Here is a 22,775-nt window from a genome sequence, read left to right as displayed (position 1 = left end):
GAGTGTTGGAATATTTGTTGGACTTTTTCCAGTCTGTTAGCTATTGTGATATTCTCCAGATATGTTGGCATAGCTTAGTTAATAAGTTAATTACATTAATAAGTTAATGAGTCTAAATTATTAGTTAGAGGTCTGAAATGGTATAAGGCAGTGGAGGCTAACCTTTTTGGGCTCCCGTGCCAAAAATTGTGCACGTACTTGCATGCTCGCACTCGTGTGCCAACACCCAGAAGGCAATGCATGCCCCCCCACGCCCCCTATGCATCTCCACCCATCCACCCACACTGCCCCCTTACCTGCACTGCACCTCACAGCTGATTTTCGGCCAGTTTAAGGCCTTTTTCGGCCTCCCAAAGGCTTGAGGAAGGTTTCTGCAGGCTTTGCAGGCCGAAAACTAGCCCCATTTCGTCACTTCCGGTATTTTCGGAAAAACAGGAAGTGATGAAACGGGCTAGTTTTCGCCTGCAGAAGCCTGCAGAAACTTTCCTCAAGCCTTTGGGAGGCCGAAAAGGCCTCAAACCAGCCAAAATCAGCTGTGAGGCGCACACATGCGCAGTGAGGTAAGTTTCCCTGCAGCTCGCGTGTCCGGCACAAATGGCTCTGCGTTCCACCTATGGCACGCGTGCTATACGTTCCCCATCACGGGTGTAGGGTCTCCTGCTTGAGCAGGGGATAGGACTAGAAAAGCTCCAAGGTCTTTTCTGGCTCTGTTCTGATTAGTTAATTTTATCGTTCCCTTCTTCAGATACTCGCCATATTTCAGTGATTATTCCATACTGGTAAAGTTTGGAGTGCTCATCTAACAATATTTTACTATTAGAAGTTCTTGCAAGTACGGAATATCTTTTCCAACCATGGCAATTTTAAGACCGGTGGAGTTCAAACTCCCAGAATTCCCCAGCCAACATGGGGAATTCTGGGAGTTGAAGTCCATAAGTTTTGAAGTTGCCACGATTGGACACCCCTGTTCTAAGGTAGTTTGAATATTGATGGCTCTACTCTTTACTTGAATCTGTCTTGCCTTGCCTTGCCTTGCCTTGCCTTTGCCTCTCCTCTTCTCCTCTCCTCTCCTCTCCTCTCCTCTCCCTCTCCTCTTCCCTTCCCTTCCCTTCTTCTTCTCTTCTCTTCTCTTCTCTTCTCTTCTCTTCTCTTCTCCCCTGTTCTCCTCTCCTGTCTATCAGTCTCTGCCTATGCTACCCGGCTTGCCGAGATGCATTCTAAGCAGTTATATTCATACCATAAAATACCATCTACAACATTAACAGAATAAGCAAGAACCGTATTATTTAAAATTTCAGCACATATTTAACTTTCAACATTCAAAATTTTATTCTATGCGGTATTGCTTGGGGTTTTTATTATATTTGCAACCAGATGTATTTTAATGTAGGTTTGCACCGAGGAATAGAATGTCGTGTAGATGATGTAGTGTAATGCAATGAAAGCTTAAAGCTTCCTTAATCGACTTCCCTTTGTTTTGCTTTTTATGTGGCCTCAGTACTATGCAGAATCCCATGGGGTCATTTACATTATCGATTCCACCGATGAGGAAAGACTGTCGGAATCCAAGCAAGCTTTTGGTAAGTGCGTGTGTGAGAGAGAAAGCAAGGTGGAGGTTCCTTTGCTAGCAGAGGAAACACCCTTAAGCAACAAACCCAGACCTTTGGGGTTTGACATGTCTCCAGGTCAAGGAGACTGTGAGTTCTAGTCCCGCCTTAGGCATGAAAGATGGCTGGGTGACTTTGGGCCAATCACCAAGAAGCAGTGAGTTTTAGTTCTGCCTTAGGCATGAAAGCCGGCTGGATGGTTTGGTGCCAATCACCAGATAACTGTCAGTTCTAGTCCCGCCTTAGGCATGAAAGATGGCTGGGTGACTTTGCGCCAATCACCAGGAGACTGTGAGTTCTAGTCCCACCTTAGGCATGAAAGCCAGCTGGGTGACTTTGGGCCAATCACCAGGAGACTGTGAGTTCTAGTCCCACCTTAGGCATGAAAGCCAGCTGGGTGACTTTGGGCCAATCACCAGGAGACTGTGAGTTCTAGTCCCACCTTAGGCATGAAAGCCAGCTGGGTGACTTTGGGCCAATCACCAGGAGACTGTGAGTTCTAGTCCCACCTTAGGCATGAAAGCCAGCTGGGTGACTTTGGGCCAATCACCAGGAGACTGTGAGTTCTAGTCCCGCCTTAGGCATGAAAGCCAGCTGGGTGACTTTGGGCCAATCACCAGGAGACTGGGAGTTTTAGTTCTGTCTTAGGTATGAAAGGCAGCTGGATGGTTTGGTGCCAATCACCAGGAGACTGTGAGTTCTAGTGCCGCCTTAGGCATGAAAGCCAGCTGGGTGACTTTGGGCCAATCACCAGGAGACTGTGAGTTCTAGTCCCGCCTTAGGCATGAAAGCCAGCTGGGTGACTTTGGGCCAATCACCAGGAGACTGTGAGTTCTAGTCCCGCCTTAGGCATGAAAGCCAGCTGGGTGACTTTGGGCCAATCACCAGGAGACTGGGAGTTTTAGTTCTGTCTTAGGCATGAAAGGCAGCTGGATGGTTTGGTGCCAATCACCAGGAGACTGTGAGTTCTAGTCCCGCCTTAGGCATGAAAGCCGGCTGGGTGACTTTGGGCCAATCACCAGGAGGCTGTGAGTTTTAGTTCTGTCTTAAGCATGAAAGGCAGCTGGATGGTTTGGTGCCAATCACCAGGAGACTGGGAGTTCTAGTCCAGCCTTAGGCATTAAAGCAAGCTGGGTGATTTTGGGCCAATCATCAGGAGACTGGGAGTTCTAGTCCAGCCTTAGGCATTAAAGCAAGCTGGGTGATTTTGGGCCAATCATCAGGAGACTGAGAGTTCTAGTCCAGCCTTAGGCATGAAAGCCAACTGGGTGATTTTGGGCCAATCATCAGGAGACTGAGAGTTCTAGTCCAGCCTTAGGCATGAAAGCCGGCTGGGTGACTTTGCGCCAATCACCAGGTGGCTGTGAGTTCTAGTCCTGCCTTAGACATGAAAGCTAGCTGGGTGACTTTGCGCCAATCCCCAGGAGAACATGAGCTCAAGTCCTGCTTTAGCCCTGAAAACCGGCTGGGTAACTTTGAGCCATTCACCCTCTCTCAACTCAGTCCACCTCGCAGGATTGTTGTTGTGGGGAAAATAGGAGGCGGAAGAAGTGCTATATCTCTCTATGTCTGCCTTGACTCAACTTACATGGGGGTGGGGGGGTCAAAATTGAATCAATAAATTTGCTTGCCACCTTTAAACCTTATTTTCAGAATATATTTTGACAAATCTAGCCTGGATTTTTGATCTCTCTCTCTCTGTCTTTTGCTTCTTTACAGAAAAGATGATAACCAATGAAGTTCTGGAAGGCGTCCCTTTGCTGGTTCTCGCTAACAAACAAGATATAGAGGTATGGGGTTTTTTTAAAGTATTATTTTGTAAAAAGTACCTGTATTTATTTTAATAGATCCAGGTGGCTTTTCTGTCCAGAAGCAAGGAGAGTATCATTGAAGGGTGGATGGATGTGTGTGTGTGTGTGTGTGTGTGTATGTGTGAGAGAGAGAGAGAAAGTGTAATTAATCCACATCTTTAGTTAGAACAATGAATCAGTGGAACAACTTGCCTCCAACACTGGACGTTTTTAAGAAGATGTTGGTCTGAAGTGGTGTAGGGTTTCCTGCCAAGGCGGGGGTTGGATTAGAGCAGGGGTCGCCAACCTTTTGGACCTCAGGGACCACCAAACTCATAATTTAAAATCCCATGGACCACTAACATGAATTTTGACTGACGGTGGCTTGCTGAAATTGATGGGAAAGTCGGTCCCAGAGCTGCAGTAGTCACAGGACTGACCCTTTGGTCATTTCGGAGAAGCTGCTCCTCCACCCGGGTGCACCGGCCTGCCATGGACTGGAGGAGCTGCTCCGGGATGACCAAAGGGCCAGTCCTGTGACTCCTGCAGCTCTGGAAGATGCGACCGACTTTCCCACCGACATCAGCAAGCCATCCTGGGGTGGATTTTCCTCCCCTGCCATTGGTCTTACCTTCCAGATCCAGCTTGGGTGGCTTTACTCAAGGTAAGGTTTGTGCTTGGCCGAAGGGTGGGAGCCAGCAGGTAGGTGGGACATGTGGGCGGCGCAGCCTCGTGTTCCCGCACAGCCTGGATTAATTGCTTTGGGGGGAATGTTTTGGGGATTGTATTTCTCTGTGGACCACCGGTTGGTGACCACAGGACTGGAAGCCTTCCAAGGTCCCTTCCAACTCCGTTATTCTATTCTGTTCTTTATTTCTTTTAAACTGATATGCCACCCATCTCACTACAAAGTGACTGGGTGGCTATATAGTTTTTTTAAAAAAAGCAGAAGTAATTATTACACAAATAAAAAAGTTGAAGCAGAAGTCAAACAATTTTCCACTGAATGAACTAAAACTAACTTCATGTTTCTGGTGGTTTTCTTAAAATGTTGATGCATAATCTGTGGTTGGTTTAATGTAGAAATCACCGAAGACATTTCCCTGTTTTACAATAGTTTAAAAAAAAAAAAAGTTCTTCTCTCACGGATTCTGCATTACGCCCAATGTTTCTGTTGATACACGTCGATCACTTTTCAATCTAGGGGAAGATGCCACAAAAAAGCAACAGGTTTCGGGGTTGTTGTTTTTTTGCAGCCTTGAAAGCCATCAGGTATACAGGTAAATCTTTGACTTAAGGACCACAATTGAATCTTAGGTCGTTGAGGGAAGCGGTCGTCTCAGTGAGAGGCTTCACTCAATGTCCACAATCCCGGCATGTCCAGTTGCAATCAAGTTATCTCCTGGGACATTAAGCAGGCAGTGTTGTGGCTTGCCGGCAGCCGGTGCAGACGGCAGCGGAATCGGACAGTGGGGAAGAACGGGGACCAGTCCGGGAGTTTGGAGAGGACTCGGATGAGGGTCCTGCGTCCAATGCAGAGATGGGGCCAGGACCATCTGGGAGTGGGGTGCTGACTCTGGAGCCTCCGGAGTCTGGCAGCAGCGAGGTAGAGGAGCAAGGGGAGCCTGTTCCCAGTGCGTGTGTGCGCAGAACTGCTAGATGCAAGAGCAGCTAAGACAAAAGGGGCGACTCGGGAGTAAGGCTGGGAGGTGATTGCCCCTCCCATAAGGTATAAAGGACAGGCAAAGATGACGAAACCTTTGCAGGAAGCAAAGTCGTTTGTTCGGTTCAGATTCATTCTTTTTTTTTTTTTTTTAGAAAAACTTCATTTAAACACAAAAACAAACAAATCTTACATTAACAATTTGAATGTAATTTCTTTTTTTTTTTCTAACTTTGTATTGTTTCCCTTATAGTCTAATAATTTGTCAACAACTGCATTAAAGTCCCCCATAATATAGATTTCTTCATATTGCAACTCTTTGAGTCTATAATACAATTTTTGGAAAAAAGATTCTTGTAGGCCGTTCGGTGCATATATTACTACCAATAAGATCTTTCTATTTCCTAATCCAATTATGACCATCAGAATCCTACCCTCGTTGTCTTTATAAATTTCCATTCCTTTATATAAAATGCTACCCCCTCTTTTCTTTTGTACCTTAAGAGCAGAAAAAAAATTCCCTAATTTTTTATTTTCTAATAAATATTTTTGTTTTTCTAAGATATGTAGTTTCTAAAGTGCTATTATGTCGACCTTTAATGCCTGTAAATTTTTAAACATTTTTTTTCCTTTTTACTGGGGAGTTTATGCCATTAATATTCAATGATATCAGTTCACACCTATCCCAATTTTTATTGATGCCTTTGTCTAGTGCTCCTTGTGATTCTAATCTCCTTAGGTTCTTTATTTTCCTATGTCACTTCTTCCATTCCTTTTCTCTTTATTAATTACTGTATCTCCTTCTACATTTGCTACTTCCCTTTTCTTTCCTTCTCATCCACCTCTCTCCTGTTGCTTCTTCTGTTTCGTCTTCCCTAGTAAATTGTTGATCAAAGAAGTCTTCTGCTTTTTCAAGGGTATCCAGCCTAAATCTCTTTTCCTGCCATGTTACCATGATACCCTCCGGCACCAATCATCTAAAATTTACGTTATATTTTATCAGTTTTGATGTTAAAAACAGGTATGGCCTCCTTAGATCTCTTACCCTCTTTGGAATTTGCTTTAAGACAGTTGTTTACCCGCATACTTAAGTGATTCATCTCTTGTCTTGTGTAAAATTTCATCTTGCATGGATTTTTTTGACTGATCTGATGTGGACTTCTCTTGGGACGTTAAACCTTCTTGCATAGTTTGTTTGAACTCTATAGAGTTCGACCATCTCTGTAAATATCTCTTCCTTATCCATCTCTGATATCTTTGCCAGTATATCAGCCATCACATCCAATAAATTTTCTCCTTTAGATCCATTCTTGAAGCTCTTTGTACTTCGGTTGGTTTTGTTTTCTAGTTCATTGGACACTCCTGTTATTGGCAGCACTTCACAGGAAAGAAAGGTGGGTGCTTATCTCGAGGGACTATTTGAGATTCATTACCAGCTGGGAATGAAAATAATTCCCACCGTTGCAAGAAAACAAGGCTTGATTTTAAAATAAGCCTGTACATAATTACGGTCTCGGAAGCCTTTGTCAGAACAGCAAAGAGCAACCCACTGCTAGTATTCTGTGCCGAGATCTGGCTCGGATTTCAGGACAGATCTTTTTCCTCCAGCCCACAGGAACCAGAGTGACCCTCCCTGCAGGCTTCCCCATTGACTTTTTGGGAAGCCAGCAGGAAAGATTGCAAAGGGGGATTGTGAGATCGCAGGCTGTTTGCCAACCGGTCGTGAGTGCAGACACGTTGCCAGCTACTCGGGTCATAATCCGATGAGAGTAGGAACTCTACAGTATCTGTAACGGCACAGTCATAAGTCCGTTCAGCATTGCAACTTCAAATGGTCATTGCATGGGAGGCTGATAGGTATAAGTCCGTGATGGCGCGCAGAGCCATTTGTGCAGCCAGCCAAACTTACCTACACTGCGCATGCACGCACCTCCCTTCTGATTTTCGGCCCATTTGAGGCCGTTTTCGCCCTCTTGGAGGCTCAAGGGAAGCCTCTGCAGCCTCGGGAGGCCGAAAAATGGGCCTTCCGGAAATACTGGAATTGCCATTTTCAGCCTCCGGAGGACTCGAGCATAGTTACTCATTGATAGTAATAGACAACTGAGTCCATTGCTAAATGTCTGTGGAGATTCTCAAGTCCTCCAGGTCATGGTTGTCCCAAAGGTGTTTTTTGTTTTAAAAAAAAAAGACAACTGGACTTCCTTTTTTTTTTTTTGAAGAGGTTTCGCTTCTCACCCAAGAAGCTTCCTCCAGTTCTGATTGAATGGTGGAGAATGGAAGGATTTATATTCTTTGCAGTCCTCTGGTCGTTAGCCCTCTCTCGGAGAGCTCTTAAGGAGACTTGGAGGGTTTTTTTGTGCCTCAGGGTCCCCTAAATACAGGTAGTCCTCAACTTAACGACCACACTTGAGCCCCAAATTTCTGTTAAGTGAGTTTTGCCCCATTTTGCCACCTTTCTTGCCACGTTTGTTAAGTGAATCACTGCAGCTGAGAAATTAACTCGCTTGCTTGTTAGTGAATCCGGCTTCCTCATTAACTTGGCTTGTCAGAAGGTCGCAAAAAGGGATCCCATGACCTTGTGTCTCTGCAACGGTCATAAGTATGAACTGCCAAGCATCTGAATTTTGATCATATGTCCATGGGGATGCTACAATGGTTGTAAGTGTGAAAAAACGGCTGTAAGTCACTTTTTTCGGTGCCATTGTAACTTTGAACAGTCATTAAACGAACTGTTGGAAGTTCAGTTGTACAGGTAGTCCTCAACTTAGAACAGTTCATTTAGTGACGGTTGCAGTGTCCTGGGGTCGTGTGATCCCCTTTTGTGACCTGACAAGCAAAGTCCACGGGGAAGCCAGATTCACTTAATGACCGCATTACTAAAGAACAGCGATTCAGTTAAAAAACGGGGCAACAAAAGTCGTAAAGTGAGGCAAAGCTCCCTTGACCAATGTCTCGCTTAGCGACTGAAACTTTGGGCTCCATTGCAGTCCTAACTCGAGAATTAACTGTAGTTTAAATCAATGTGGAACCTTCTTTGAACGGCTGAAAGGACTCAAAGACTCTTTTTCAAAAGGCAACGGGACTTTCTGGTTTTTCTTTGAAGACGTTTCGCTTCCAAGAAGCTTCTTCCGCTCTGACTGAATGGTGGAGAATGGAAGGATTTATACCCCTTGCGGATCTCCAGGTGGCCTCAACAACCCTCTCAAAAGGATGCAAATGACCAGCTGTCTGCAAGGACTAGTAATCCTTCTGCACCCCTCCCTCCAATCAAGAGTTGAAAAAGCTTCTTGGATGAGAAGAGAAATGTCTTCAAGAGAAAAACCAAGAAAGTCCAGTTGCCTCTAGAAGAAAAGCGCCTTGGGGACAGACAACCATGGATGACGGAGAATCTCTCTAGACATTTGCTGAAAGGACTAGGGGTGATGTTGAGTCCCCACCCCCCTTCTGTTGAAGCCTGTTGTCAACTCATAAAATGTTTCTATGGTCTTTTTAGAGTTGTCAACAGAAAGGGAGGGGGGGGGAGCAGCGTGGCAGCTTGGAAATCGAAAGTGCATTCCGTAAATGTTTCCAAAGATAGTTTCTAGAACAGGGGTCGCCAATCTTTTGGACCTCAGAGACCACCAAACTCATAATTTCAAACCCCGCGGACCACTAATATAAATTTTGACTGACGGTGGCTTGCTGACGTTGTTGGGAAAGTCGGTCCCATATTCCAGAGCTGCGGTAGTCACAGGACTGGCCCTTGGGTCATCCCGGAGCAGCTGCTCCTCCACCCATGTGCAACGGCCTTCCGTGGACTGGAGGAGCTGCTCGGGATGACCCAAGGGGCCAGTCCTGTGACTCCTGCAGCTCTGGAAGATGCGACCGACTTTCCCACTGACGTCAGCAAGCCACCCCGGGGTGGATTTCCCTCCCCCACTATTGGTCTTACCTTCCCGTTCTAGCTCATATGGCTCTACTCAAGGTAAGGTTTGTGCTTGGCTGAAGGGTGGGGGCCAGCGGGTGTGGGCAGCGTAGCCTTGTGTTCCCGCGCAGCCTGGATTAATTGCTGGGGGGGGGACATTTCTCTGTAGATCACCAAAATTTTCTCGCTGACCACCAGTGGTCCCCGGCCCACCGATTGGCGACCACTGTTCTAGGTGACCGAAGTTTCTGCCGCTCGAAATGCTAACTGGAGAGAGCATGATTGATGACTCTGGGCTATGGATGTGTCCCATTGGAGAATATGAATTATGATACATCCAGGGGGTGTGGAGAAAACCAGGGCCAAGGGTGACAATGAACCTGACATTCGGTTGCAATGGCCCAGGAGGTTTTCAATAAAAGATTGGACATGCATTTGTCCGAGATGGTATAAGAGGTAGAAATCAGATGAAGAAAGATTACTGCTGTGTATGAACTAAATAAAAAAGATGGTTTATAGCTACAAGTATGCCAATATAACCAACAGGATGTCAACTCATAACATATTTCTATGGTCTTTTTAGAGTTGCCAACAGAAAGGGAGAGGGGAGCAGTGCGGCAGCTTGGAAATCAAAAGTGCATTCTATAAATAGTTTTTCCAAGATAGTCACTAGGTGACTGAAATTTATGCCGTGCAAAATTCTAACTGCAGAGCATGATTGATGACTCTTGGCTATGGATGTGTCCCATTGGAGAATATGAATTATGATACACCCAGAGGGGTGGGGGAAAACCAGGTTCAAGGGTGACAATGAATGATGTGTCTCAGAGTCGGCTACATCCAAGCAATGCCAGACATGTTAACTCCCAATAAATCCTTTTGAAGTTTTGGAAGTTTGGCTCGAGACTCGTGATTTAAATGGGGGCTAAGTGCCGGAATCCTGACACCTGTTTAGTTTTAACCCAGGGGGCCTCTCTGACCCCCCTTTCCAACCCCGAGGCCCTGTCTGTCCAGGTTGTGAACTTGACTGCATTCAAAAGATGCTGCTGTTTTGAATTGTATGCGCCTTCACTGTGCACCACAGCTGCGGTAGCGGTGTGCTGCCCCCCCAGGGGGCGCCGGCCCTCTGTTGAAAACGAACGTTACCCATTTCATGCCACACGAAGGGGCCGTGGGCCGTTGTGTCTACTTCCTCTTCTCGCCCTCTTGCATCACACCAGGTGCAAAGAGTGCGTTCTTTGTCTCCCGCCCAAACACACGTGAAGAAAGGGAGAAGCCATTGCTTGGTTTCCAAATATTTATGACATCAAGCACATCGCTCTTAATATATTCAGGATGTTTGAGTCAGTAGCGCCTCCTGACTCAAGACAAGGCATCGAGTCCGCTGGCTTGCACAACGCCCCAGCCACGCTGCTCACCTTTCATTTATGTTTTAAGACTGTGGTCTCTTCGAGGGGTTTTTAAGCGCGAAAAATTGCCCCCCTGCGAACTCTAGGAACATCTTTGAAATTCTTCTTGTCACCCTTCCTGTAAACCTATTTCCTTTTCTACTTATGACTAGAACCTTGTTGCTTGTATCCTTACGCTTTATCTTGTTTTTGTTTAGTTTCCTGGTATGATTTGTTTGCTTATTTAGTGTCCTGTGACTATGACTAAGTGTTGTATCTTATGATTCATGATGAATGTAAAATAGTCATGATAAATGATAGTCATGATAAATCGGGGCTATGATCACGATTTATCACTTATATCCTTTATGTACATGGAGAGCTTATGCACTGAAGACAAATTCCTTGTGTGTCCAATCACACTTGGCCAATAAAGAATTCTATTCTATTCTATTCTATTCTATTCTATTCTATTCTATTCTATTCTATTCTATTCTATTTCTATACCATTTCATATTCTTATTTCTCTATTCAATACTATTTCTATTTCTATTTCTTTCTATACCATTTCATATTCTTATTTCTCTATTCTATTCTATTCTATTCTATTCTATTCTATTCTATTCTATTCTATTCTATTCTATACTATTCTATTCCTTTGCTATGCTATTATACTCTACTCTATTATTTCTACTCTATTATTTCTATTCTATTCCATATTCGATTCTATAGTCTACTCTATTATTTCTATTCTATTCCATATTCCATTCTATAATCTATTCTACTCTATTATTTCTATTCTATTCTATATTCTGTTCTATGCTATTCTAATTCTATTCTATTCTATTCTATTCTATTTCTCTATTCTATTCTATTCTTATTTTTCTATTCTATTCTATTCTATTCTATTCTAGAGAGGGCTGTAAATCACTCTGAAGCAGTTTATAAGTATAATTGCTATTGCTCTCTATGCTCTCAGGTTCACCTGAGTAGTGCAAATGAGTATGGAGCCTTCCTAGAACCCTGGAAAGGACTGTGTGGTAGACTTGATGGGTGTTGCGTTGCATTCCTCCTATTGAGAGGGGGCCGTTTAATCTTAACGTAGGTGGCCTCTTTGACCCCATTCTGGATAGAGAGGACTGCTGGTTTGAAAGAGGGATGGAAGAGACCAGGTCACCCCAAGGACACAGATAAACCTCCAAGCACTCAGAGAGAGTACTAACGACCAGAGGACTGCAAAGAACACCCAGTAAATCCTTCTGTTCCCCGCCATTCAGTCAGAACCGAAGAAGCTTCTCGGATGAGGAAACCTCTTCAAGAGAAAAACCAAGGAAGTCCCATTTGCCTCTCGAAAAAAAACCCCACACCTTTGGGTCTCGTCTCTTTTTCTTTTTAAAACGAGACTTTACTTCGAAACGCAACTCAAAAGGGATCCTCCTCGGCCCTTTCAAAGAAAGAGCTGGGCGTATTTTGTGCCTTCCCGCCTTGTCACGCTTCAAACGTTTGTGGCCTAATTCAGCACAAATGTTTTGAAAACAGAAGTTTGGTTACTAAAGAATTTCAGAATAGTGTAATGTTGCTTAAAAAAAAACACCACCTGGGTGTTGTCTTAGGAAACGCTGATGGCGTTTCAGGTTCAGCTGGGCCTTTGTTGCTGTTGTGTAAGCTAGTTGTGAGTCAGTTCTTGCTTATTGTGACATTTCTACACAAGAAGTTAATCAATTCTCCCCTTTTCATGTTTTTGTTTTCTTCTCCCAGGGCTACACATGACTTAATCCTCTCCCTTTTCCCTCATATTTTAACGTTTAAGTCACGGGCAAATTGGTCAAGAGTGGATTAAGTTCCTTCGGGGATTAAAAATACCATGACAATATAAGGATAGTCCTTGACTTGCAATCATTCATTTAGTGACCGTTCAAAGTTACAATGGCGCCGAAGAAACGACTATTTTTTCCACACTTTGTTAAAAAAATTTTTTATTGATTACGTATTAAAATATTGCACCCGTCCTGGCGTTGTCTCCATACACACTGAGGCAGTGATGATGAACCTTTTTGTTGTGGTGTGCGTGCATGCCGGCACCCGCAATGCAATGCGCCCCGACCCCCTGCGTATACGTGTGCAACACCCCCAGCCCCCCCTTACCCGCACTGCACATGCCTCCCAGATGATTTTTGGCCCATTTGAGGCCGTTTTCCCTCTCCCGGGAAGTCTCTGCAAGCATCGGGAGGCCAAAAAACGGGCCTTCCAGAAGAACACCGGAAGTGCCCGTTTTCAGCCTCTGGAGCCCGGAGGAGGCTGTTTTGTCCTCCGGGAGTCTTGAGGGAAGCCTCTGGAGGCTCCGGAGGCTGAAAACAGGGCCGTTTCGGCACTTCCGGTATTTCCAGAAGGCCCGTTTTTCAGACTCCCGAGGCTGCAGAGGCTTCCCTCGAGCCTCGGGGAGGGCAAAAACGGCCTCAAACGGGCTGAAAATCAACTGGAAGGCACGCGCATGCGTAGTGCAGGTAAGTTTGGCTGGGGCTCGCCTGCCCGCACAACTGGCTCTGCATGCCACCTGTGGCACACGTGCCATGGGTTCGCCATCACCGCACTAAGGTATAAAACCAATAACATTATACTCATCATGCATTGCTACTTTTATACTGTTATTCTATCCAGTATATTCATTTTTTATTTACAGCATAAAACCTCATACCTGGCTAATTTTATGCAGTCATTTTATCCACTACACTCCATTTGTTCTCCTAGATAACATCAGATTTCAGTTCTACCAATCCTTGTTATTTTCTGTTCTGACTCCTTCCTCTCAATTCCAACCATTGGTAAAATTTATTCCATACATCATGATACTCTGTGTCTCCTTTATTTTTAAGTTCTGTCCATTTCTGCACAAACCAGTATTTTCTTTCTTGTTTCTCCTTCTAAGGAGATGTCTCTCTTTTTCTAATTTTGGGCACATACCATACTCGCTGCTGTTATGATGTGTAGTATTAGCTAGACCGACCCTCTGCTGTATCTCTCTTTTATCATTCCTAATAAGAATAGTTCTGGTTTGTATTCTTAAGTTCTGTCCAGGCATTTCTTCCAACCACGTCTGGATTTGTCGCCAAAATTCCTTTGCTTTTTTACATGGCCACCACATGTGCTAATATGTGCCTGGTCTATTTTTCACACTTAAAAACCTTTGCGGCACCCCCGTGATCATGGGATCCAAATTCAGTGGGCTCGGCCACCGGCTTGTACTTACGGTGGTGGCTGTGTCCCTGAGTCCTGCCATCCCCCTTTGTGACCTTCCGACCAGCCAAGTCTACAGGGAAGCCAGATTCACTTAACGACCAGCATAACTGACTTTTTATCAACTGCAGTGATTTCACTCAGCCATAGAGGTGGTAAGAAAGATTGTGAAACGGGGAAAATTCCACCTAACCAATGGTCAGTCTTAACCACAGAAATGTTGGGCTTGGCTGTGGTCATAAGTCTAGGACAGCCCGTATTCATTTTGGGAAAAGTTTTGCTTTCTGTTGCCGTTTCTTAGAAATCAGTCGGTTTCTGAAAGCACCTTCTGAGCTTCGGCCACCTCCTCCTTCCCTGTTTTCGAACCTTGGCGTCAAAAATAAAAATAAAAAAATCTTGTACTCGTCTGGCATCTATTTGCTTTCGTTTTCCCTATCTCTAAGTTCCATTGCTCCGTGCCAGGCTGTAACCTTGCTTTCCAAAGCTTAAATAGTTGTTTGATTTAAAGCCCTTAGTAGCATGGAACATTTTGCGTCACAGCTTTTGGTCTCGTTGCTTGGAAAATTAATTGCGGGGTTGGATAACCAGAAATGATGAAACCGATTCCAGCTTTAAAAGAACTGAAGCGGCGTGAAGATTAAATAAATGGCTCCGCGTTAGGATACATGTGTCGGTTTTACCTAGAGCGTGCCAAATCTTGTAAAATGAAATGTGCGAGGAGTCTTTGGTGCTCTCGGCATTTGGCCGTCTTCTTGCAAGATGTTTCATTACCAAACGAGGTAACATCAATGAACTGATGAGGTTAACCTAGTTTGGTAACATCAAAACAACGAAGCGCCCAGGACCCCATGGCCATCTTCATCCTCCTCCCTCCCCCGCAAACCCCACACCCTTTTAAGGACTGATGATGTTAGCTAATTCAGTAATGAAACATCGGCAAGAATGCACAGGTAAATATTTCATCTTTGAAAACTTCGTCTTCGGAAAACTCAGACCCTGACAGATTTATACTGTTCCCCCAAAAAATACAACCTACCCTGAAAGTAAGTCCTAGATTGATTTTTACACATACGCCCAATATAAGCCCTACTCCCCAAATAAGCCCTTATTAAGATCCCACCCACTCCAGAGTTCACAGGTAAAAATTAAGCTAGGGTAGGGATGGGGGTTTGGAACTGCCCTACTACTTACCTTTGGACAGTTGTAGCCAGGCCTCACACACCCCGACACCTGCCTTGCAAGCCCATTTCTTCTGCATCCAGCAAGGCTGGCAAGGCTTTCCCTGAAGGCCTCTGGAGCTGATAACAAAGCTACGGATCGATCCATCTTCTTGCCGGCTGCAGAAGAGGTAGTTCCTGAAGGACTCTGACAGTGAAAAGGAGGTCGGGGTTAGTCAGTGGATGGCATCCCCCGAAAATAAGACCTGGTGCCTTTTTTTGATATATGTGTGTGTGTGTGTGTGTGTGTGTGTGTGTGTGTGTGTATTCTGAGGTTCTCATGGTATTTGTATGTGGATCTTTGGTTATTCGGGTTTCTCCCCGTAAGATTGGAAGTATCTAGGCAACGTTTGATGAAGTCTCATCATCTTCAGGCTTGTGTCTTGGCTCTGTGCTTCTCAGAGTGAAGCACAGAGAAGCACAGAAGCACAGAGCCGAAGACACAAGCCTGAAGATGATGAATGAGACTTCATCGAAACGTTGCCTAGATACTTCCAATCTTACGCGGAAGAAAACCCGAATAACCAAAGATCGATCTATCCATCTATCTATCTATCTATCTATCTATCTATCTATCTATCTATCTATCTATCTATCTATATGACAGCTTTTCCACACCTAGAGTACTGCATCCACTTTTGGTCACCACATTATAAAAAAGATGCTGAGACTCTAGAAAAAGTACAGCGAAGAGCAACCAGGATGATTAGGGGACTGGAGACTAAGGCATATGAAGAACAGTTACAGGAACTGGGCCTGGCTAGTCTAGAGAAGAGAAGGACCAGGGGAGACAGTCTTCCAATATTTGAGGGGCTGCCACAGAGAGGAGGAAGGGGTCAAGCTATTTGCTAGAGCGCCTGAAAGCCAGACAAGGAATAATGGATGGAAACTGAACAAGGAGAGATTCAACCTGGAAATAAGGAGAAACTTTCTGACAGTGAGAACAATCAACCCATGGAACAGAAGTTGCCTTTGGAAGTTGTGGGAGCTTCATCCCTGGAAGCTTTCAAGAAGAGATTGGACTCCCATCTGTCAGAAATGGTGTAGGGTCTCCCGCTTGGGCAGGGGGTTGGACTAGATGACCTACAAGGTCCCTTCCAACTCTGATTACCTGTTATCTGTTAGAATGATTGTAAATTGAGGAGTGTAAGTCGAGAACTACCTGTGAAAATACAGTAAAAGGTTGCAATTCTATATGTACTGGTCTAATGCGAATATTATTCAAGTATGTATTTCTAATACATTATACAGCTCTCTCTTTTTTAAAAAAATCCACTGTGTAAAGTATATTTTATATTTTTATTTTATATTTTTATATTATTATTATTATATATCCCATATTTTATTATATTTGTCCCTACAAAAGCTACGTCTCTAGGCAACCCACTCCTAGGTGACCTACGACTTCCCTTCCAGCTCTGATTATCTGTTATCATTTCAGGAAAGTTTTGCTTTCTGTTGCCGTTTCTTGGAAGTTAGTCGGTTTCTGAAAGCATCTTCTGAGTTTTAGCCACCTCCTCCTTCTCTGTTCTCAAATCTTAGCATCAAAAATACCCACTCGTGCCATTCTGGCATCGTACTTGCTTTCTGTTTCCCTATCTCTGTCCCTGACAGGTTTATTCCTTTTTCCCGAAAATACGACCTACCCTGAAAGTAAATCCTAGATTGATTTTTATATGTGTGCCCAAAATAAGCCCTTATTAAGATTCTGCCCACTCCAGAGTGCCTGGGTAAAAATTAAGCTAGTGTGGGAATGGGGTGTGTGTGGAGCTGCCCTACTACTTACTTTTGGACAGTTGTAGCCAGGCCTCACACACACCCCGGCACCTGCCTTGCCATCCCATTTCTTCTGCAGCCGGCAAGGCTGGCAAGGCTTTCCCTGAAGGCCTCTGGAGCTGGTAACAAAGCTATGGATCGATCCTGAGCTCTGTTATCGGCTGCAGAGGCCTTCAGGAAAGCCTTGCCAGCCGCAGAAGAGGATGTTCTTGAAGGCCCCTGACAGCAAAAAGGAGGCTGGGAGCAACGTTCACAAGTGAGGTTAGTCAGTGGATTACATCCCCCGAAAATAAGACCTGGTGCCTTTTTTTTTGGTGGCAAAAAAAATTATAAGACAGGGTCTTACTTTTGGGGAAACACAGTACCTGCAATGGGTAGGCTCCATTGCAATTGTAGGTCCAGGCCTACCTAAAACTACCTCCATCTTTCCCAACAGGAAGCAGAGATCTTCCAAGCTACTTGTGCTGAACTACTCGTTCAGAGAGTTTTGTTGCGTGGATTTGCCAAGACGTAACTCTTAAACTTTCTCTTCCTTCTCCAGAACTGCCTCTCAATCCCCGATATCAAGACGGCGTTCAGCGACTGCATCAACAAAATTGGGAAGAGGGATTGCTTGACCCAAAGTTGCTCGGCCCTCACCGGGTAGGTAGGGAGCCTCCCGGGGGAAGGAAAACAAGGGGACATGAAAGAAAGGCCAGGTCAAAAGGCGGTCAAGTCACTCTTAGGACCCCCTACTCAAATAGTATTGACCTGGATTCTGGAGGCGCCTAGAATCCAAGAATGTAAGACTCGCAAGGGGCTTTGGAGGGCCTCTTGTCCAGCGATGGCGAACCTTTTTGTTGCGGTGTGCCGAAAGCACCTGCGCGCTGGCACCCACAATGCAATGCGTCCCCCCCCCCACACATGTGCATGCAACACCCCCACCCCCTTACCTGCACTGCGCATGCACATGCTTCCCAGCTGATTTTCGGCCTGTTTGAGGCCTTTTTCACCCTCCTGGGAAGCCTCTGCGGCCTTGGGAGGCCGAAAAACAGGCCTTTTGGAAATACTGGAAGTGCCCGTTTTCAGCCTCCGGAGGGCCTCTGGAGCCTGGGGGAGGCCATTTCGCCCTCCTGGAGGCTTGAGGGGAGCCTCTGTAGCCTCAGGAGGCTGAAAACGGGCCCGTTTCGGCACTTCCGGTATTTCCGGAAGGCCCGTTTTTCGGCCTCCCGAGGCTGCAGAGGCTTCCCTCGAGCCTCAGGAGGGTGAAAAAAGGCCTCAAATGGGCTGAAAATCAACTGGGAGGTGCATGCATGTGCAGTGCAGGTAAGTTTGGCTGGGGCTTGTGTGCCCACACAAATGGCTCTGAGTGCCACCTATGGCACACGTGCCCTAGGTTTGCCATCATAGCTCTAGTCCAACCCCCGCCCAAGGCAGGAATACACCACTGGAGCACCCCAACCATCGAATAGCCGTTGAGTAGGGGACGAAAGTCCGTTACAGGTAGTCCTCGACTTACAACAGTTCATTTAATGACCAGAGTTTCAATAGCACTAAAAAAGGAAGTGACTCATGATCGTATTTTTCCACGCTTAACCACCGTTGCAGTATCCCCCATGATCACCTGAAATGAATCGCAGACGCTTGGCAACTGACTCCTATTTATGACGGTTGCAGCGTCCTGGGGTCAGGGGATCCCCCTTTTTGCGACCTTCTGACAAGCAGAGTCAACGGGGATTCACTTAACAACAGGGTTACTAAACTGCAGTGATTTGGTTAACCACAGTGGCAAGAAAGTTCACACAATGGGCCAAAGCTCACTTAGCCAATTTCTCACCAAACCAGAGAAACTTGGGGCTCCATCGTCGTAATAGAATAGAATAGATATAGAATTCTTTATTGGCCAAGTGTGATTGGACTCACAAGGAATTTGTCTTGGTGCAAATGCTCTCAGTGTGCATAAGAGAAAAGATACATTTGTCAAGAGTCAAGAATCATCACATATAACACTTAATAGTCATAGGGTACAATAAGCAATCAAATCATACTAGGAAACAATCAAATAGGATATTGGAATGTAGAATAGAGTAGAGTAGAACAGAACAGAACAGAATAGAATATAATTCTTTATTGGCCAAGTGTGGTTGGACGCACAAGGAATTTGTCTTGGTGCAAATGCTCTCAGTGTACACAAAAGAAAAGATTCATTCGTCAAGAATCATAAGGTCCAACACTTAATAATAGGCATAGGGTACAAATAAGCAATCCAATAATATTAGGAAACAGTCAATATAAATCGTAAGGATACAAGCGACAAAGTTACAGTCCTACAGTCACAAGTGGGAGGGGATGGGCGATAAGGAGTGATGAGAAGATTAATAGTAATAGTAGTGCAGACTTTGTAAATAGTTGGACAGTGTTGAGGGAATTATTTGTTTAGGAGAGTGATGGCGTTCGGGGAAAAACTGTCCTTGTGTCTAGTTGTTCTGGTGTGCAGGGCTCTGTAGTGTCGTTTTGAGGGAAGGAGTTGAAAACTGGACAGCCCTGTCAGGGAAGGCCAAATACAGTATTTAGAACCCCCTAAAAGGGGTTTTATGAAGAAGGCCTCTCTTAAAAGACTAGGACCAGGGGTGGGCTTCAAAAATTTTAGCTACCGGTTCTCTGCCCGGTTGCTGGGTGGGTGTGGCCTAGTCGGCCTCCTGCATCACGGCGGGGGAGGGGTGTTTTCACCCACCCTGGGCTCCCGAGGCTTTCCTCAAGTTTCCGGGAGAGGGAAAATGGCCTCCCCGGGCTCCGGAGGCCCTCTGGAGGCAGCAAATGGGCCCGTTTCTGGCCTTCCTGAGCTTCCAGGAGGCCCTTTTTCACCCTCCCTGAGCCTCCGCGCGGGCCCTGTACTTTCCTTGGATCCAGAACGGGCCATGGGGAGACTCCTGGGAGGGGTGGGCGGGGCCAGCCAGGACTGGGATTTGCCAGTTTGCTGAACCAGCAATTAAAAATGATAAAATTAGCAAACCGGTTTGCGCAAACTGGGGCGAACCGGTAGCGGCCTACCCGACTAGGCCCATCCCGCAGAGGATTTGGAAGTCATGCTGGACCCTTCGGTGTCTCTCCCCCTTTCTACAGGAAAGGCGTCAACGAAGGCATCGAGTGGATGGTCAGGTCCGTGGTGAGGAACATTCATCGTCCCCCGAGGCAGAAGGACATCACATAGGAGAACCACCCAGCGATCTCCACGCCGGACACTTTGGCCCTGCACAGAGCCTCTCCTCCTTCTCTTCTCCCTCGTTTCTCCTCCCCTCTCTCTGTCCCTCAAGGAGATTCCAGGGACGCCCCCGGATCAAAGACAAATGGATCCATCTTGCAAGAGACCTCAACCCCCTACAGAACCTCCTTTCCTTCCTGCTTTGTCCCGCCTCCTGAGCATGGAGTGGGACGGGGTGAATCGATGTTCCAAATATGCGCAGGACACGTCCCGTTTTTTTTGTTTTTTTTTCCCCTTCTTGTTTCTTTTGCAAAACTCTTGTCAGGAGTTTGAAGACTTCTGGGGCTACTTGATCAAACGGAGCCATGGAATTAGGGGGAAATCCCCTTTTCCAGTGATCTTCTGGGCCGTTCCACAAATCTGATTTTGCACTTGGGTGGAAAAGGAGCGATCAGCAGTAGGGGGACAGACGGACTCTTCTTTTATAGCAAATGTACACCTCACAAATGCTGCAGAGAGAGAGGGAATGAGAGAGAGAGAATGAGAGAGAGAGAGAGAGAGAGGAGAGAGAGAGAATGAGAGAGAGAGACAAAGAGAGGGGAGAGTGGAGAGAAAGAATGAGAGAGGGAGAGGGGGGAGAGAAAATGAGAGAGAGAAAGAGAGAATGAGAGAGAGCGAAAGAGAATGAGAGAGACACAGAAAGAGGAGAGAGAGAGAGAGAGTGAGTGAGAGAGAGAGAGAGAGAGAGAGAGAGATCCTGCTGGATCTCTCTGTCCTTTTTTCATCTTGGTTCCTATATTTGTGCACAGGATTAAAACTGATTTCTAGTTCTTTTCTTTTCTGGTCTGTTGCTTTTCTCTACGGTGTGAGTAGAAAAAAAAAGAGAGCCAAGGATTTGTGTTAAAGAAGGACTAGCTGAGGAAAAGTTCTGGCTCTGGTCACGAAATGGGACAACGCGCCTCAGCCGACTGATCTCTGGACAATTCAGCGATTCAATTTAATTGTTGACAATCATTTTTTTTAAAAAACGATTCTAATGTTTTGTCGCTCCCGTTTTCATTTTCGTATCCTTTCCTTCATGATTCTATCCCACTCTTTCTTCGGTATCAGTTTAACTCTTGTCCCGCAGCGAGTTGGCCAGTGATGAGTTAGTTGTGACAACTCGGCCGCAGCAAGTTGTCTGGAGCGAATTTACTTTAGTTTACTTTATTGTTCTTGCACCTCGTACAATGAAATTAAATGCCCTCTTCAGTGTACATTATATATAAGAAAACTATAAAAATAAAACACAAACACACATCCTTCACATTCTATACATTGAATTGAAAACCCCTGATATTGCATTCATAGTGCACTATACAGTAGAATTCAATAGAGTTACTGCCCTGGGATAGAAGCTGTTTTTAAGCCTATTTGTCCTTGTTTTTATTATTTATTATTTTTAAAAGGCTCCAAAGATCTATATTCATCAAGAACAGACAGATGTTTTCTCTTACCATTTTTTTTTTTTTTGGCTTCTTTTAAGTTTTATTTTAATTTAATTTTAACTTTAACTTTAACTCAACTAAGATCCACTTAGTTGAGGATGCTTTGTCCTTATGCCTGTTCTTCCCTGGAAAATTGGACAAATAAAACTTTATTGTCATTGCATATCATACAACGAAATTAAATACCATCTTCAGTGTACTATACAGTAGAATTAAATAGAGTTACTGCCCTGGGATAGAAGCTGTTTTTCAGCCTATTTGTCCTTGTTTTTATTATTATCCTGTACCATCTACCAGATGGTAATAGTTAAAAAAAAAGGTGCCCAGGATGAGATGGATCTTTGAGAATGTTTTGAACTCTTTTAAGGCAGTGGGAGCTATAAAGCTCTTCCAAAGAGGGGAGAGGGCAACCCATGATCCTCAGGGCAATGACATTCACCCTCTGGAGCGCTTTCCTATCTGCCACAGTGCAATTGGCAAACCATACAGAGGTGCAGTATGTTAAGATACTCTCTGGTGCAGCGGTAGAAGGTCACCAGCAGTTTTCCATTCAGTTGTTTTCTGAGAAGTCTCAGATAGTATAATCTCTGCTGGGCCCTTTTGACCAGGGCTGCAATGTGGGCACCCCAGGTCAGGTCCTCTTTTAGGGTAACACCCAGAAACTTAAAACTGGTCACTTGCTCCACTCGGTCTCCCTTGAGAAGCAAGGGCTGGATGTCTGGTCTATTCCTTCTATAGTCCACTATAAGCTCCTTGGTCTTATTGGTGTTGAGGACCAAGTTATTGTCTCCACACCACAAAAGCAACTGGTCCACCTCCTCGGTAGGCAGACTCATCCCCCTTGGAGATGAGTCCCACCACTGTTGTATCATCTGTAAATTTAGCAATAGTATTACTAGCGTGAGTGGGAATGCAGTCATGCACATAAAGAGTATAGAGAGTTGTCCAAGGCTTTTCTGGTCATCCTGTTTAAATGAGGAAAAGGAATAACCAGGAACCAGTTTATCAATGGGTGGCAGGCGTTGCAAGAGCCCAACTTCTGAAGCGATTGTAGAAAGATTACGGCCCATGAAATCTTCATTATCCCTTAGTCCAGCATTGACCTGAATGGGATTTGTGGCTCTCTTACATTTTGTGCAATGGAGACAGTCAGCCTGGCATAATGTCCGATGGAAAATGAGGTCATCTTCACAAAACCTCATCATCAGTTTTAGAGGGGAGTGTGGTTTGTGGAGTGTAGGAGAAGAAGGGAGGAAGAGAAGGAGAAGAGAGAGGGAGGAAGGGGGCAGAGGAAGGAGTGCGAGTACTCTCTGAGCTGGGTTGTTTTCTTGCAGACGTTTCATTACCCAACTAGGTAACACCATCAGTTTTAGAAGGATGTGGGGTTTGCGGGGTGTGGGAGAAGATAAGTAGGTAAAGGGGGAGAAGAGAGAAGGAGGGGAGAGGAGGGGCAGAAGGAGGAGGAGGAGGAAGATTGTGGGGTCCTTGGTGCTCTCTGAGCTTGCATTACCCAACTAGGTAACATCAT

General features: G+C 45.2%; 1 protein-coding gene across 1 annotated transcript in view; it reads left to right on the top strand.

Annotated features, from left to right (window-relative positions):
• Positions 1–20,595, top strand: part of ARFRP1 (ARF related protein 1) — a 31,945-nt gene extending 11,350 nt beyond the window's left edge. The window contains exons 5-8 of the mRNA XM_026688065.2: positions 1,499–1,580; positions 3,327–3,397; positions 17,121–17,221; positions 19,682–20,595. Coding sequence (XP_026543850.1) covers positions 1,499–1,580; positions 3,327–3,397; positions 17,121–17,221; positions 19,682–19,769 — 342 coding nt within the window. The 3' untranslated portion in view covers positions 19,770–20,595. The remainder of the gene's footprint in view (positions 1–1,498; positions 1,581–3,326; positions 3,398–17,120; positions 17,222–19,681) is intronic.
• The last annotated feature ends 2,180 nt before the right edge of the window (positions 20,596–22,775 follow it).

The sequence above is a fragment of the Notechis scutatus genome, chromosome 3 (assembly GCF_049901735.1).
Source record: "Notechis scutatus isolate UNSWTSFEM ecotype Mainland chromosome 3, rNotScu1.2, whole genome shotgun sequence".
Taxonomy (NCBI): domain Eukaryota; kingdom Metazoa; phylum Chordata; class Lepidosauria; order Squamata; family Elapidae; genus Notechis; species Notechis scutatus.
This window is presented reverse-complemented; position numbering and strand designations above follow the sequence as displayed.